The 16,092-nt window shown below is 41.2% G+C and overlaps 2 protein-coding genes across 2 annotated transcripts in view; one reads left to right on the top strand and one right to left on the bottom strand.

Moving 5' to 3' along the window:
- Window positions 1–6,899, bottom strand: part of COL4A4 (collagen type IV alpha 4 chain) — a 152,458-nt gene extending 145,559 nt beyond the window's left edge. The window contains exon 1 of the mRNA XM_078147440.1: window positions 6,616–6,899. The gene's annotated coding sequence lies outside the window, so the exon portion shown is untranslated. The remainder of the gene's footprint in view (window positions 1–6,615) is intronic.
- An 83-nt stretch (window positions 6,900–6,982) lies between these two features.
- COL4A3 (collagen type IV alpha 3 chain) overlaps window positions 6,983–16,092 on the top strand; it is a 175,015-nt gene continuing 165,905 nt past the window's right edge. The window contains 1 exon segment of the mRNA XM_020970941.2: window positions 6,983–7,547. Coding sequence (XP_020826600.1) covers window positions 7,449–7,547 — 99 coding nt within the window. The 5' untranslated portion in view covers window positions 6,983–7,448.

Raw genomic sequence — 16,092 nt, 5'->3', positions numbered from 1 at the left:
ATTAGCTAGGTGATCCTGGGAAAGTCACTTTAACCTCTGCCTCAGTTTCCTCATCTGTATAATGGGGTTAACAATAAATAGCACCTACCTCCCAGGTTTATTATAAGGATTAAATGAGATATTTCTAAAATATTTGGCATCTCATAGGTGATTAATAAATGTGTCTTCCCTTCCCTTCACCCTACCCAAAAACATACATTAAAATGGGCAACACACTTAATATTTTTATTAACATAAATATTAACATCAAAAATAAAGTATGAATGAGGAAATAATATAAAAACAATTTTACAAAGTGCCCTTTCAGATAAACAGGTGTATATATGCATATATGCATGCATATAGGCAAAATACTTTTCCATCGTGTATGTGTGTATATGTGTGTGTATATATACACAAATTTCAAGACATTCATAATATAAGACATTTCAGAATGGAGCAGTCCAGCTTCCTCACTTTATAAAGGCAGCCTGGAATTAATCAAATGTGGAGTCAGTTCAGGACCAATTGAGTTACAGGTCAGTTTTTGTCCATGGTGAAATGGAAGTGGAGTCATAAGGGCTGAGTTCTAGCTTTCCTTCCTAACTGTGTGATCCCTGGCAGGTCATTTAAATTCTCTTAACCTGAACTTCTTCCCTTGTAAAATGGGGCTGGGATTACACTACATGATCTCTTGGGTTCTTTGCACTGCTAAGTGCGTAGTCCTTTGTGTACTGGTAGCATACTACGTAATTCGGTTCCTTCAGAGATCGTGCTGTGGTACTCTGTATTCACAGCTGTATAGCATCACCTAGAAAGAGATGGGCTTCAGCTGCATGAAAATGGAATTGTATTTCAAGAAGGATCAGCTGAAAGTCCTCATTTAATTTTGGTCCTGAGCAGCTAGAGGTTTCTAGAGAGGGCTTCAGAGTTAGTCTCCTGTCTTGATGTTTCAACAGGACAGTCCAAAGGCTTCCTTCACTTAGAAGCAGCATGGAAAAAGCACCGACTTTGGAATAGGAGGACCTGGTTTTGAATCCCCCCTCTGCTACTATGAGACCTGGCACAAATCATTTCCCTTACCTGGCTCTTGGTTTTCTTTTCTGTAAAAGGAGAGGGTCATGCTAGAAAATTTGTAAGATAAAACTAAATTCTAGCGCTTCTCTACAGGACTGTCCCTACTTTCCCTCAGAATGTCTGGATACAATTCAACTAGGTTAAGATGAAACCCAAGGGCAACCTTGAAGAGGGAAAGGAGAGGTATTTATGAGAAGTGCTGAGAGTGGGGTTGGCTTTAGATTAGTTACATGTATGTGAGAAGTAGCACAAGAACACAGCTTCCTTACAGATGGCCTCCTGGGGGAGTCCCTGCCCCAAAACCACTTTCCTGAAGTAGAATAATTACGCCAAGCCTTCAACCATCACCACTACTGTTGGGGCCTAGGATGTGTCTCTGCCTCTGCCCTAGAAGTAGCCGCTGCTTCCAGACCTGTTCCAGGGACAGGGAATAAGATTCAGCTTTCATGTAAAACTGTACTCTTAAGACATGACATCTGACTATCTATTACCAGACATTTAACTGTTTTTTACACTAGACTTTACAATGTGTGTGCCAGAGGTCATCAAGGTGGGTGTTCCATTAACAGAACAAAATAAAATAAAGAAGGGGCAACGTTCATAGTACAAATATGAGGAGAACACGCAGATTCCCCTGCACGCACTCTGGTCCAGCCAAACTCGCCTTCAGGCTATTCCTTACACACTCTGTTCTTTCTGGGTCCACGTTTTGGCACAGGCTGCGCTCCATGCCGGGAATGCGCTTCCATCTCACCTCTGCCTCCTGGAATCCCTGGTGCTCCCTCCTGCATGAGGTCTTTCCTGAGCTCGCCAGCTGTTAGTGCATTCTCTCCCCTACCCCTGAATTGACACTGTGTGTAAATATGTTAGACATGTGCTTATATCTGTATATGTTGGTTCCCTAAATATAATATACAGCTCATGATATAAACTATACATCATATATTAATAATATATACTTTATATGTTATCATGTAATATATCATATATTACAATATGATAATATATAGTTTATATAATGTGATGTTATGTATCATATAATATAAGCTATGTATTATACATACATTATATTATATGTAATCACACATATAATATAAACTTCCCTCAATGTAATAATATGTAATATAAGAAATATAAGGCAAGGCTTCACTTTTGTCTTTGTATGCTTACTTTCTCACATATAGCAGGAGCTTAATGAGTACTGGTTGATTGACCAAGCTGGTGATCATTAGATGACTTACAAAACAAATAGAATGCCACAATTAAAAGTAAAGTCTTCTTCCCTATACTACATTTGAAATGAATATTTTTCCTACTTAATGTTAACAGTGGAAATTTAGTCGAACTTTTTCTCCCTCTCTCCCTCCCCACTCTTCATGCCTATTCATGATGTGAGGGATTTAGAACAGCTTAAGCTCTGGCTAATTCTTCCAGGTTGTAAAGGCTGTGACTCCAAGGCCAAGGACGAGCTGTCTGTCTGTCTTCTAAGGGTCAGGCTACTTACTTTTAGAGAAGCTGATCATCAGACTGGCCAGAGAGGGATGAATTTTTTTAGCCACATAAATATTCAAAGACCTTTTACTAAGTGATTATAAGCCTGCCATAATCTACCTGCCCATGAAATTATGTGTCACTGAAGTACTGGAGTATTGAAATGGGGACCGAGGAAGCCTGAGTTCCAGTTCCAGCTCTCTCAACTGATTAGCTGTGTGATCTTCAACAAGTCACAAAATCACTATGAGCTTTATTTGTAAAAATAACAGTAGTTAACTAGATGGTATCTAAGGCTCCTTCAGACATAACCATTTTGCAAATGTCAATATTCAACACTAAAAAATGTAAATGCCACAAAATTCTCAAATTCAAGAGAATTTAAACATCTTATGCTATTTATGTAAAATCAAATTATGTGCTGGAAATACAAGCAAATCTAAATAAATTTAGATAAATTTAATCATTTTGATTCTGATTAAAATCCAATGCAGTGGATGCTTTCATTTGTCATTCATTAACCAGACTCAGTTAATCAGCATTGGGATGCATTGCAGTACAGTGGGAAGAGTGCTAGAGGTTGAGGTAGAGAATATGGATTCAAATTCTTGCCACCTGTGTGACCAAGTCTCTTCACCCTTCTTTGTCTCAGGTCTTTCTTCATAATGAGGGCTAGGTGACCTCCAAGGTCTCTTTCAACTCCTAAACCTGTAACCCCATGACCCTTGCATATTAGAGCATGATAATAAATGTCCCTAATGATTACACTGAAGCATTATGAGATCCTGAAGTATTTGTAAATCAGAAAAAAGCTTATATTTTAAGGGGTGTGTGTGTGTGTGTGTGTGTGTGTGTGATTTCAATGCAATAGGGTTTCTACTAAGACATACTAGCAACTCACATGTAACTTAGAGTCTCACAGAGTTTCTTGGGTGCATTAAGAGGTTAAGTGATTTGCTCAGGATCACACAATCAGTATGAGTCAGAGACAGGACTGGAAACCAGGCCTTCATGCTGCCAAGGTACACCCTCCATACAACCATTCTACCTCTCTAGCTTATCATTGTTGTTGTTGAGTCATTTTCAGTCATGTCAACTCTCCAAAACTCCATTTGAGGTTTTCTTGGTAAAGACACTGCAGTGGTTTGCCATTTCCTTCTCCAGCTCATTTTACAGATGAGGAAATTGAGGCAAACAGAGTTAAATGACTTGCCCAGGGTCATACAGGTAGTATCTGAGGCAAAATTTGAACTCATGAAGATGAGCCTTCCTGTCCAAGCCCAGTGGTCTATCCACAGAGCTATCCAATTACAAAATTTTAAAGTTTAACTATATTTTCGTTTACTGATTTCAATCTTTTGAAAATGATAACCATCAGAATAGTACCAAGCTATGCTAGAATAAGTAGTTTGTGATGTCATTAATCCTTGGTTGTTGTATGATGTCATTTTTCCTACTGAATCTTAGATTTCATCCTAATGCAGCTAAATAATCCATGTGAACAGTTAAATAGTACTTCCATGGCATAAGCTTCATAGCTGGAATACCAAATTATTTTCTAATGGATGAAATGCTATTCTGCAGAGCAGCACTGCTTTCAAAAATATTATTAGTTTACTAGCCTATGAAAAGAGCTAGAATTCAGGGGGAAAATGTGTAGCTTTATTTCTTTATAGTAAGTCCATTAGAGCATAACAGATTTGACTTTGATTTTGTTTTTCTTTTAAAAAGGGGGAGAGAGGGGTAGAAATTCCAAAATGTGGTACAGCATAAAAATTATCATAAATGTTTATTTACAAATAACCACTTTTCACTTTGCTATCTTTGTGCCACGTGTATTTTTCTGCTCTTTGCAAATTAAAAATATTTGCCCCCTGCTTCATCAGCTTCCCCAAATTTACACAACCAAACCAAAATAGAAAAATCAAAATTAACAAAACTTTAGTCAGTCAACAATTCTATGGAGGAGAACCATATGATCTGAAGAGCTGTGGGGTAAAAAAATACAAAATAAAATCCTTGGTTTCTGGAGTATGAGTAAGGAGCCATTACCTGATGAGAAAGATGCTGATAGAGACAAATGATTGCAGTTAAGAGTAGAGAGTGACAGGGTCACGTGTACTTGGTTCAAGTAGACAGGCTTAAGAGATGCTGCTGCACTATTCCCTAGATCATTCACACAGTGGAATTACTGGCCTCTTGTATAATCTTAAGTATTCATATTTTTACAATATAATCTTAATGCTATATAATGCTAGATTTCCATTTGAAGTCCTTTTTAATTTCAGGTCTCTCCACAGTAAACACAACTTACAGTAGTTCCTACTTCCTGCTCCAAATATAATCACAAAGCCAATTCTGTTTCTTCCAAGTAACCCTGCCTCTGGCAAAGTCAAGTTTCAACCTAAATTTGGAAATCCTCCAGAATGCATCATTCATAAAATCAAAGACCATTGCATTGGACTTTAAGGTATTTTTTTTCCAGGAAGTAACACCACCAACCATTTTAATGGTAGTTCATTTAAGAGTATCAGAGAATACTATCCAATTTCTTGAAGACATCACCTGCTGTCCTATCTCATAGGAAAGGCAGGAAAAGTCACACTGGTGACTGTTTCCCAAAATAAACTCTAGAAACAGACACAGTCATTGCATTTCTACAACAACTTACTTCTGTGGTCTGTTTATAGCAGCCCTGAAATGTTTCGATTTCCTGATAAAGCAGTTTGTTCTCAATTTTTGTTGTTCAGTTGGTCTGACTCTTTGTGACCCTATTTGGGGTTTTCTTGGCAAAGATACTGGAGTTTGTCATTTCCTTCTCCAGTTTTTTACAAATGAGAAAACTGAGGCAAACAGAATTAAGTGACTTGCCAAGGGTCACACAGCTAGAGGTCAGAGGTCAGATTTGAATTTAGGAAGATGAGTCTTCCTGACTCCAGACCCAGTGCTCTATCCACTTCACCACCTAGCTGCCCTGGTGTTCAATAGATGTCTCCTTTTCTCTAATTTCACAAATGATATTGATAAGGTCTCTACCATCTTGCGTACAACTACTATAATATGCATATAAGATGAGCAAAAATACAGCTCACTGGATCCAGGCTTGGGGAAATTTTCAGATGCAGTTAAGAAAAACGACTTGGTAAAAGTTTAAGTTCAATGACATGCTAAACTGTTTAAACAGGGTCTAGTACATTGCACACACTTAATAAATCCTTGTTGACTGACTGACTTATCCAGCATAGTCAGGGAATGATTATGGTGATTATCTAATATTCTGGTTGTCATACATCACTTGTACATTCACTAAAAATTTCTTGAAAAGCATTTGCACATTTTTCAAAATATATTTTCTTCATATACCCTGATCCTAATGGAAAGTAAATGATGTCTTTCCCAAAGCAAATTACCAGCCACATACCTCTGACTTGATGCTGAAATTCAACTCTTGAGGAAGTTAACAAATAAAAACAGTAATCTATAAACTGTTCTCACCTGAATTTACAGACATACTAATTAATGGACAATGGATACTGCAAATGCATCCAAAGCCTCAATTTGGCCCAACTCTTGAGGGAGACCCTGTAGCAGGGCTGGAGATTTTGTTTTCCACCTGGCATTTCCGCAGATAAGATTCAGCATGAAATGCCACCTCAGAGCCGCAGAGAAAGGGATGAGCTCTCTTTCCACTTAGCTATCTCCTGCTCTTGGCATTTCACAAGGTGCCAGGGCTCCGGAGAATGCGTGCCAAAAGGAGGTCAGAGGCTGAGCCAACTTCGGATACCGCTGCCAGGTCGGTAACTCTACGCCCAAAAGAAATCAACATACAAACCAGGGGAAGGCATCCAGTGGAAGCCCGGCGGACTGGCTCTAGAATCAAAAAGCCTCTGTCACTCCCTCTCCCCCTCCCCCCTTCGCATTACCCCAAGTGCTCCTGCGCCCTTAGATGGCTTTTCCCTTCTACCATTTCCTCCACAGGTGTCCCCCTAGCTGCAGCGCCCCCAAACCCTGGAGCCTGCCAAGCGGACTGGCATTTCTCTAGCTGGGAAAACCCCAGCTCTGAGGTACCTCTAGGTGATGTCCGCTGCTCCCGGAGCTGCCCTGCCGCTTCCGCCTCCACAGCCTCACAGGTCCTGCGCATATCTTCTACCTCCACCTCGCCCCTAAATTGGGTGTGGATTTCCTGCTCCCCTCAAAACACGTTCATGACAAGCTCCCGTCACCAGGGCTGGGGGGACAAGGAGGACAGGGAGGGAGCGCTGAAAAGAAGGCGAGAAAGCCCAGACGGAGCAAAGAGCCAGCCGGGCACCAACTCGCAAATCGCGCGCCTCCCCCGGCCAATGCGCCCGCGGCCCCGATGACCACTCCCTCCACTCCACCCGTAGCAGCCACCTCCTCCCCTAAAACAGCCCCCACCCCCGTCCTGCTCGGCTCCTGCGAGTTTGGGCTGCGCGGAACCAGAGGACTATGACCTTTCCTGGTCCGCAACTGCCTTCCAAAAGAGCTACTGCCTCCCCCGAGAGGGCAGCGGTTGCCCACCCATCCCTCGCTAGCCTCCCGGGAGGCCGCTGTGCCCCGGGTAGGGGGAGCCCCAGAAGAGGCTGAGGGCGGGACCTGTGCCGGGGCTTCTTCCCACCCAGGGAGGCTGCCCAAGGCCTCCGTAGGAGCCGAGGAGGTGGGGAGGGGACTGGACAGCGGAGCTGGGTCTCTGCCTGAGGGGGAGAGGGCATGCTGAGTCCCCCCCGCTACAAACTCACAAGCACCATCAGCCCAACTTCTCCAGCCCGAGATCCCCCAAATTGAGCGCATCCGAGGGCGGGGTGAAAAGGGATGGGGAGTCGAGACTGAGAAGCGGCGAAAGGGTCCACGGTACTGGGGCGCTGAGCGTCGTTGGCGCAAACATGAGTCCCGGGGGCGCGTCCAGAAGGGTGCTGCCAATGTTGCTGCCGACTAGACTGCTGTTGCTGCTACTCATTGTGGCGGCTCCCGCTGTGGGCAAGGTGAGTTGGGGCTCCATGGCGGCTGCTCCTAGTCCCTGTGCCCCCTACTGCCCCTTTCCGCTCCGTTCCGAGGGCATCAGCCCAGGCGGACGCGCGGGACAAACCCGGTAACATCTAGATTGGGCGGGGGAGGAACTGCAGGGCTGCGGGTGGCTGGTGCGGTGTGGGAATGGAGCTGTCCAGCCCGGTGTCGTGGGGTGAGGGAAAGAAGCATAGGACACAACGTATAAGTAGAATGTTCTCTGTTCTCTGTTCGTGACAAAGAATTGATAGAATGACCCTCTTTGTTTTAAGGCTGCTGGGGAAGCTCCTCTCCCCCAACCAGAAAGTATAAAGAAAAAGGAGGTAGTTTAGTTTATTTATTTGTGAAAAGAAAGTGCTTATGTGGATCAAAAATAAAATTGTTTTGAAAAGCTCCAGCCACTGTATTGAGTTTAAAATAATCAGGGTGTTCTGGTGAAGAGAGCTCAGGGCTAGGAATCAGGCAAGCTGACTTTGGATCCCGACTCTGCAAGGAATTCATTTCCACAAGCATTTGTGCAGCCCCTTCAACGTGCAAGGCACTTACCAGAGATGAAAAATGACAATCCTTGCACTCAGGAAGTTTACTAATCAGGGGAACCTGACACATACACAAGTATGATAAAATAATTAAAATGTGAAAAGGGCAAAGGAAAGAATAAGGATGCTCCAAGATTTACAAAGCATTTCGTTTACAGAGGGTTTTTCTCACTTAGGCCCTTTGAGATGGGTGACATAAATACATCTTTTTACAGATGAAGAAACTGAGGTCTATAGACGTGATGAGGTTTCCTGTCCATCTTTACCAGCTAGTCAGCTGGAAGTTCCAATAAAAACCCAGTTCTGATTTCAAGTCCTGCTATCACCTATTGTAGCAACCATTACATCAGATTAAAAGGAGATGAGAGGAAAATTTGAGAAGGGGGAGAGAGCACTTTCAGCTGGGTTGGGAGATGAGGAAAGGTTTGTGGTTAAGCCTTTCTAAGGAAAGGGGAAAAAAAGTAATCATAAATAAGGAATTGAGAGATTGGTGTCTTTCAGGCATGAGCAACAGACTGCATAGAGATGGGAGAGCTCAGGAGGAGATGGGGTCAGTTAGCCATATAGGCTGATTGGAACACAGCCTTTGAAGGAAAGATGTGTAAAGTAAGGCTGAAGGGGGTGGGTAGAAGCAGATTATAGAGAGCTTCAGTGCCTGGCATATAATAAGCATTTAATAATGTTTCCTCCATTTGTCCATCTGTATGAAGACCTAACCTTGGGTGGTAACAGGTGAATTGAGAGGAGGTGATAAATATAGATATGATAGCTATTGTATACGTGTGTATTTAATTTTTATTTCCTGTTCCAAATTCTCTCCCTCCCTCAAGTCCCTCTCCTATCCATTGAGAAGGCAAGAAATAAGATACTCATTATACATACAAAGTCATACAAAATATATTTCCATATTAGCCATTTTGCAAAAAAAAAAAAGCAAGAAAATGAAAGAAAATATGCTTCAATTTGCACTCAGAATCCATCAGTTCTCTCTGAAGGTAGATACCATTTTCTATCATGAGTCCTTTGTATTTGTCAGGGATCATTGTATTGATCAGAGCAGCTAAGTCTTCCTCAGCTAATAATATTACACTGTTGCTGTTACTATATACAATGGTCTCCTGGTTCTGCTACCTTAACTTTGTATCAGCTCAAATAAGTCTTCCTAGGTTTTTCTGAAACTATTGCCTTCAAATGAGAGTAGAGGTAGAATTCACTGAAAATGACAACTGAGAGAATGTGAGGGTAAAGGAGAAGGAAGAGTCCAAGATTATATGCAGGTTTGGATGGCTGGGATAATGGATGGTCTTGTCATTAATAGAATAGGTGCATTGAAAGGAGGAACAGCTATAGTGGGGAAGATGACAAGATTAGTTTTGGACGTGTTGAGTTCGAGGTACTAGTGAGATATCCAGGTAGAGACGCCCAGCAAACAGTTAAACAAAGTCATCCTGAAGCTCAAAAAAGAGGATGAAGTTGAATAATTAACAATAATAATCAGCAAGTTCAGCTGCTTTATCTGTCAAATGAAGGACCAATACCTATATTAATGACCTCTCAGTGAAAAGTTAAAAGCACCTTAAAGAAATAAGTATTATGATGAATTCAGGAATGATATCTGGATACATTGAGTTTTTATCTCTGAGAGGGAGCGGAGTTCCTACAAATTACATTGAGGCAACCGTTGGAAAGCTATAAACACCATAAATGTTAATGACACTCATTCAGAGTTTTGTTTATGAACTAACTATCCAAAATATTTTGGATCCTGTTATTGTCTTGTATATAGTGGGCACTTAATAAATGTTGGCTGACTTGACTGTGTTGAATGATCGTGTAGGTGCTTTGAACACAGATAGACTTTGTTACATAGAATTCAAGGCCTACACTCCTAGCTCCAGGATAGGCCCATTAAAACCCTCTTGGCATCATGGAAAGACTTGTAGGCACCCTCATCTACTGTGAGTTATGTACTAGCCTTAACATATTGAAATTTAGCTAAGACATCACCAAGAGACACACAGGAAGAATGTGACAGGGACATGCCTGGCCTGCTTTTGACCCTGAGAAAGGATTGTTCTGTCAAGGAGAGGGAATATAATATAATATATCTCTGGTAAAACACTTTGGAGTAGCAGCCAGGAGGAGGGAAGGGAGCTATGACTCTATAATTGTATTTAAAGATTATCCTTAATATAGTGGTGCTCTGTAATTATTAACCTTTGTTTATCCTAATTTCTAGTTATACTGTAAAATGTTCTGGTTACTTTTAAGTCTTACGTTCTAGTGTGCTCTACTGAGTCTTGAGGAATTGGATTGACATCCAATGGTTCTTGTTAATAGTTCTTGATTGTTGCTTTCAAAACCCTCCCCCGCTCAGCAGAAAGAATAGCCCTGCCCCCAACCTGAACTGCTTGCCCTTGAAAAGCTTCCCGACTTTTCTTGTCTCTGGGAAAACTTGTGTCTCTGTGAATAGATTGTACCCCCTGAAAGCCCAGCCAATGGTATAAGGGAAAGGGGGGGGATTAGGGAGGAGGAGATCACATTAGGGTATAAATAAGCCTTTACTTCTGTAAGGAACTCGTACTCTCCTGGCCCACAATGGAGACTAGGAAGGTATCCTTTCTCATGAGAAAGCAATAAATTCCTTTCTACTTTCAAAAAAAAAGAATTTGATTGACATCACACTCAGTTCATATTCAGATCTATCCTGTTGCCTGAAATGCATTATGGCCAACTCAAAAGTGAAGGATTTTTTCATTCCTTTGCACCTGCTCAATTATCTAGACTAGAAAGACATCTGAATAATAACACTTGTCTTTTTCTGTGTAATGAAAAGAGATAACAAAGTGAAGTCTTAACATTTCTCAAAGCAAGGTGGCTGCATTCCAAGAGTCTGGATAACTGCTTGTCTGGGAAGCTGTAGACTGAATTCATACTTGAGTACGGTTTCAACTAGATAACCTCTAAGGTCTTGTCCAGTTCTTAAGATTCTCTAGTATTCTAGTGATAGTTCTCAAGCATAGTGTACTCAATATCAGACCACCCACACAGCTCCTGCAAAGTTGCCAACACAGAGCACCACCACCCATCCCTTCTGTGAGTTTTGACCAACTGGGCCTGGACTTGTCTCTGTAAACCTTCTCCCAGGTTTCCATAGACGTCATTACAACAATAATAATAGCAGATATTTCTATAATGTTTTCCCTTTACACACACACACACACACACACACACACACACACACACACCGTCTCGTGTGATCTTTCTGGAGCTGGGGTTGGCCAGGGAATGCGTAAAGGGGAGAAAGGGAGTTCTGCTATCCCGGGTATCCACAGAGGGTTAGAAGCTTAGGTCCTGGTGCTGTAAAAAAGTGGCTCAGCCCTCACCCTTTACACCTCATCACCTCAGAGGAGATAGGAGAATGATAGAATGGGAAAATCAGAGGGAGATAGAATGAGAGATGGCAAGTGGACTTCCCAAAAATTCAATGATGGCTGTACTTTGTCAAGGGTATAGAGGCCTTAGAGCTGGGATTCTTAATCTGGGAGTCTATAAACTTGCTTAAAAACTATTTTGATAATGATATTTTGATATAATTACTTTCCTTTGCAAGACTATGTATTTTATTTTATCCACTTAAAAATTCCATTTTGAGAAAGAGTCTACAGGCATCACCAGACTGCCAAAGGCAGTTTGTCCATGGCACAAAAAAAAAAAAAAATTAAAACCTCTGTCATAGAATGACCTCTTCCCATCTGATTTCTGGGGCATGCAAAGTATCTGCATAGTTCCCTGTATGTTGTGGGTACTTATTAAATATTTGTGGAATTAAATTCCTTGTGGAAAGAAAGGCCAGCCCAAAGCAAAATTTCCATGTAGCTGAAGTTTTTTTGAATCTCCTCTCAGCTACCTCACATTCTATGCCCCTCTTCCACCTTCCCTTACCCTTCCTCTGCCCCACATAGCCCAATAACTTCCTGTTATTCTCTCATTACAGATCTCAACTCTGGCCTGAAAGAGAGATAGAGCCATATCTATATCATAGTAATAGTATTTATATTACATATATATATATATATATATGTGTGTGTTTATATATATATATATATATATATATATATATATATATGTATATCTTCTCTCACAACAACCCTGTGAGGTAGATGATATCATTATCGCTATTTTGCAGATGAAGAAACTCAGACAGATAAATGACTTGCCCAACACAGCTGATTAGTGACTGACTATATGGGTCAGCTAGCTGGTGTAATGGACAGAGCAGTGGGCCTAGAGTCAGGAACACTTATCTTCCTGAGTTCAAATCTGACCTTGGATATTTACTAGCTGTGCAACCCTGGGCAAGTCACTCCACCCTGTTTGCCTAAGTTCCTCATCTATAAAATGAGCTGGAGGAGGAAATGGCAAACCACTCCAGTATCTCTGCCAAGAAAATCCCAAATGGGGTCACAAAGAGTCAGAACTAAACAACAACACCACACAGAGAGAGCTTTTCTACCTTACCCTTGTGACTCTGCCTGTCCCACCATGTCTGGAATGACATCCACATCCTCACCTTTCCCACTTAGAGTCCCTGGCTTCCTTCAAGCCTCAGATGAAATGCCACCTTCTTTCTGTAAGAGGTTTTTCCCAGGCTTCTCAGCTGCTAGAGTTTTCACCTGCAAAATTATCCCCCGTCTCTTCTGTATATATCTTGGATGTACACATTTACATTCTGCCCCTCTAATTAGAATGTAAGTTCCTTAAAAGTAGAGACTTTTTTTTCACCTTCCTTTGAGTCCTGTAGACCTTAGCATAGTCAGCAAATAAGCACTTAATAAATGTTTGATTGAATAAATGTTGGTCCATTAAATGCTGGATGTTATTTTTAGGATAGAGTTTTTAAAAAAGGACTTTACATACATTATCTCATTTGATCCTCCCCACAACCACATGTGCGAGCTAGTACAACTATTATAAATGAGGAGACTGAGAGGCTTGAAAAGGAAAGTCACTTTTCCAAAGTCTCACAGCATAAAACAGGTGGAACTGTTTCAAACAGTTCCTTTTATCTGAAAGTACAGTGTTCTTCACATGACACCATCCTGTTTATCCATGCATTAATCTTGGCTTATTTTCTGTTATAGTTGCTTGGTCCCTATAAACTCCATGTCTTATTGGATCTTTGTTATCTCCTCCAATAGCTAACATGGCAATCTGTAGGTGGGAATGGAGATAGGGAAAACACCTGTGATTTCAGTGGTTTAAGGAATTCCAGGATGAAGATAAAGAAGCTCCCTTTATGTAGATGGGTATCTTGTCTATAACTTGGAGTTTCAGAGAATTGCCTAGGGCACTAAGAAGTTAGGTGACTTGCCCAGCATCACACAGTCAGGATGAGATGGAAGCAGGGCTTGAATCCAGACTTTCCTGCCACCAAGGCTAGCTCTTTATCCCTAAGCCACTCTGCATATAGTAGGTGCTTTATAAGTGCTGACTTCAACTAAATGTCTACTGTGATGTGCCTTGATTGGTTTACACAGTCTGCAAGTGGGAAATAATGTAGGAGATGGATCATGGGAATTTAGAGCTCAAAAGGACCTTCAAGATCATATAGTTCAAACCCTTTATTTTACAGAAGAAGAAACTGAGGCCCAGAGTATTGGAGTCAGCAGTATAGATAACTATACTTTCACAGAAGCAGCATATTATAGTTTAAAAAAAGAACATTGGAGTAGTAGAAAACACCCAAGTTTCCCCACTTACTTGCTTGAATAAGTTACTTAATTTCTCTGAGTCTATTATCTCATCTACAAAATGGGAAATGTCTGCCCCATGAACCTCACAGGGATGATTTGAGGATCGAAAGAGTTTAGGTGAAAGTATTTTGAAAGCTCTGAAGTACCACACAAACATCTGGGGTCATTTCAATTTAACAAACATTTATGAAACTCTGAGTCTGCAGGGCCTGGGCTGGACTTGGCCCAGGAAGACATTCAAAGAGAGAGAGGCAGAGACAGAGGGAGAAATGGGGGCGGGGGGGAACAGACAGACAGAGGGAGTGGAAGAGACATACAGAGACAGAGAAAAAGAGAGTCAGAGTGGCAGAGTCAGAGAGGGGGAGACAGCAAGAGAGACAAAGACAGAGAGAAAAAGAGACGAAGAGAGAAATTGATAGTGATGGAGGGATCACTGACTGAGGGGAATCAGGAAAAGTCTCATATGGAAGATAATATTTGAGCAGGACTCTGAAGGAAGTTAGGATGTCTACAAGGCAGACACAAGGACGGAGAGTGTTTCAGACACTGGGGATCACTTGGGCCAAGGTACAGAATTAAAAGATAGAATTTTTAAGACAACCATGAGTCTGAAGCTGTGGGAAATAACCTCTAATCCAAAGGTAGAGATGTTTTTCTGTTCATTTAGTTTCCCCATTAATTGTGACATAATATCAACTTCCTGGAATGTATTAGGGAGTTTCTTCTTTTCAAAAATATTATTCAGAACATTCTTTGCTGCTGGTATTTTCTAATAACATCATTTGGAAATGTCAGCAGAAAGGATGTCCTCCTCCTCCCCTGTCCTTGTCCTCATGGAAAAATGATCAGCTTGCTTATCTGAAACTATTCCATCTAAATATTGTTTTTGAAATTCTTCCTCCTATCTCTCTACTTAAGAGGCAACTTACCAAATACTTTCATGAAAAATCCCATTAATGACAAAAAAACATTTCTTTGCATCTTATTCTCTCCAAATGCTTTTTCTCTTGCATCTAAAATGGAGTGGTGAAAGGAACTGTGTTTAAATGTGTTGAGGGAGAGAGTAGCCTGATCTTAGTACACCAGTCCCAATGCCATAAATGTGTAAAAGGCTGCATCCTGCTCAAAGTGAGTAGTGTTTGACCAGAAGCATTCCCTAAGGATTCTCGGCATGAGCCTACCGATCTAACTAATACTTAGAAGAAAGGTTGTGCCTCATATTGCAGAACTGACCCTCTAGGAGTCAATCAACAAACAGGCATTATGAAGTATCTATTATATGCCAGTCACTATATGAATCACTGGGGATATGAAGACAAAAGTGAAACATTCTTGTGGGGGGAGACAAGGTGTGCATATATAGGCATGCCTTGTTTTATTGCACTTTGTCTTATTGAACGTTACAGATACTGCTTTTTTAAAAAAAAATTAATTGAAGGTTTGTGGCAAGTCTGTGTCAATCATCGGCACCATTTTTCTAACAGCATGTGTTGACATTGTGCCTCTGAGTCACATTTTGGTAATTCTTGCAATGTTTCAAACTTTTCCTTATTATTGTATCTGTTATGGTGATCTGTGGTCAGTGATCTTGGATGTTACTAGAGTAATTGTTTGAGGGAGCCATAAACTGAGCCCATATAAGATGGCAAACATAATAGATAAATGTTATGTGTGTTCTGATAGCTCTACCTATGGGTTCTTCCCCCCCCCCATCTGTCTCCCTCCCCTTGGGCCTCCCTATTCCCTGAGACACAACAATATTTAAATTAAGCCAATCAATAATCCTTCAATGGGCTCTAAGCATTCAAGCGAATGGAAGAGTCAGCCAATATGGCAAAATTCATTGTTGTCTTATTTTAAGAAATTGACACAGCCACCCCAACCTTGAGCAGCCATCACTCTGATCAGTCAGCAGCCATCAACATCAAGACAAAACCTTCCACCAGCAAAAAGATTATGAGTTAGGGGCAGCTAGGCGGCACAGTAGATAGAGCACTGGCCCTGGATTCAGGAGGACCTGAGTTCAAATCTGGCCTCAGACACATAACACCTACTAGCTGTGTGACCCTGGGCAAGTCACTTAACCCCATTGCCCAACCAAAAAAACAACCAAAAGAAAAAAAGATTACAACTTGCTGAAGGCTCAGGTGTTGGTTAGCATGTTTAGCAACAGAGTATTTTTAATCAAGGTATGTACATTTTTAAGACATAATACTATTGCACACTCA

Source organism: Phascolarctos cinereus, unplaced genomic scaffold (genome assembly GCF_003287225.1).
Source record: "Phascolarctos cinereus isolate Bilbo 61053 unplaced genomic scaffold, phaCin_HiC Scaffold_7;HRSCAF=346, whole genome shotgun sequence".
Taxonomy (NCBI): Eukaryota; Metazoa; Chordata; class Mammalia; order Diprotodontia; family Phascolarctidae; genus Phascolarctos; species Phascolarctos cinereus.
Note: the sequence above shows the minus strand (reverse complement) of the source record. Positions and strands in the feature narration are given on the sequence as shown.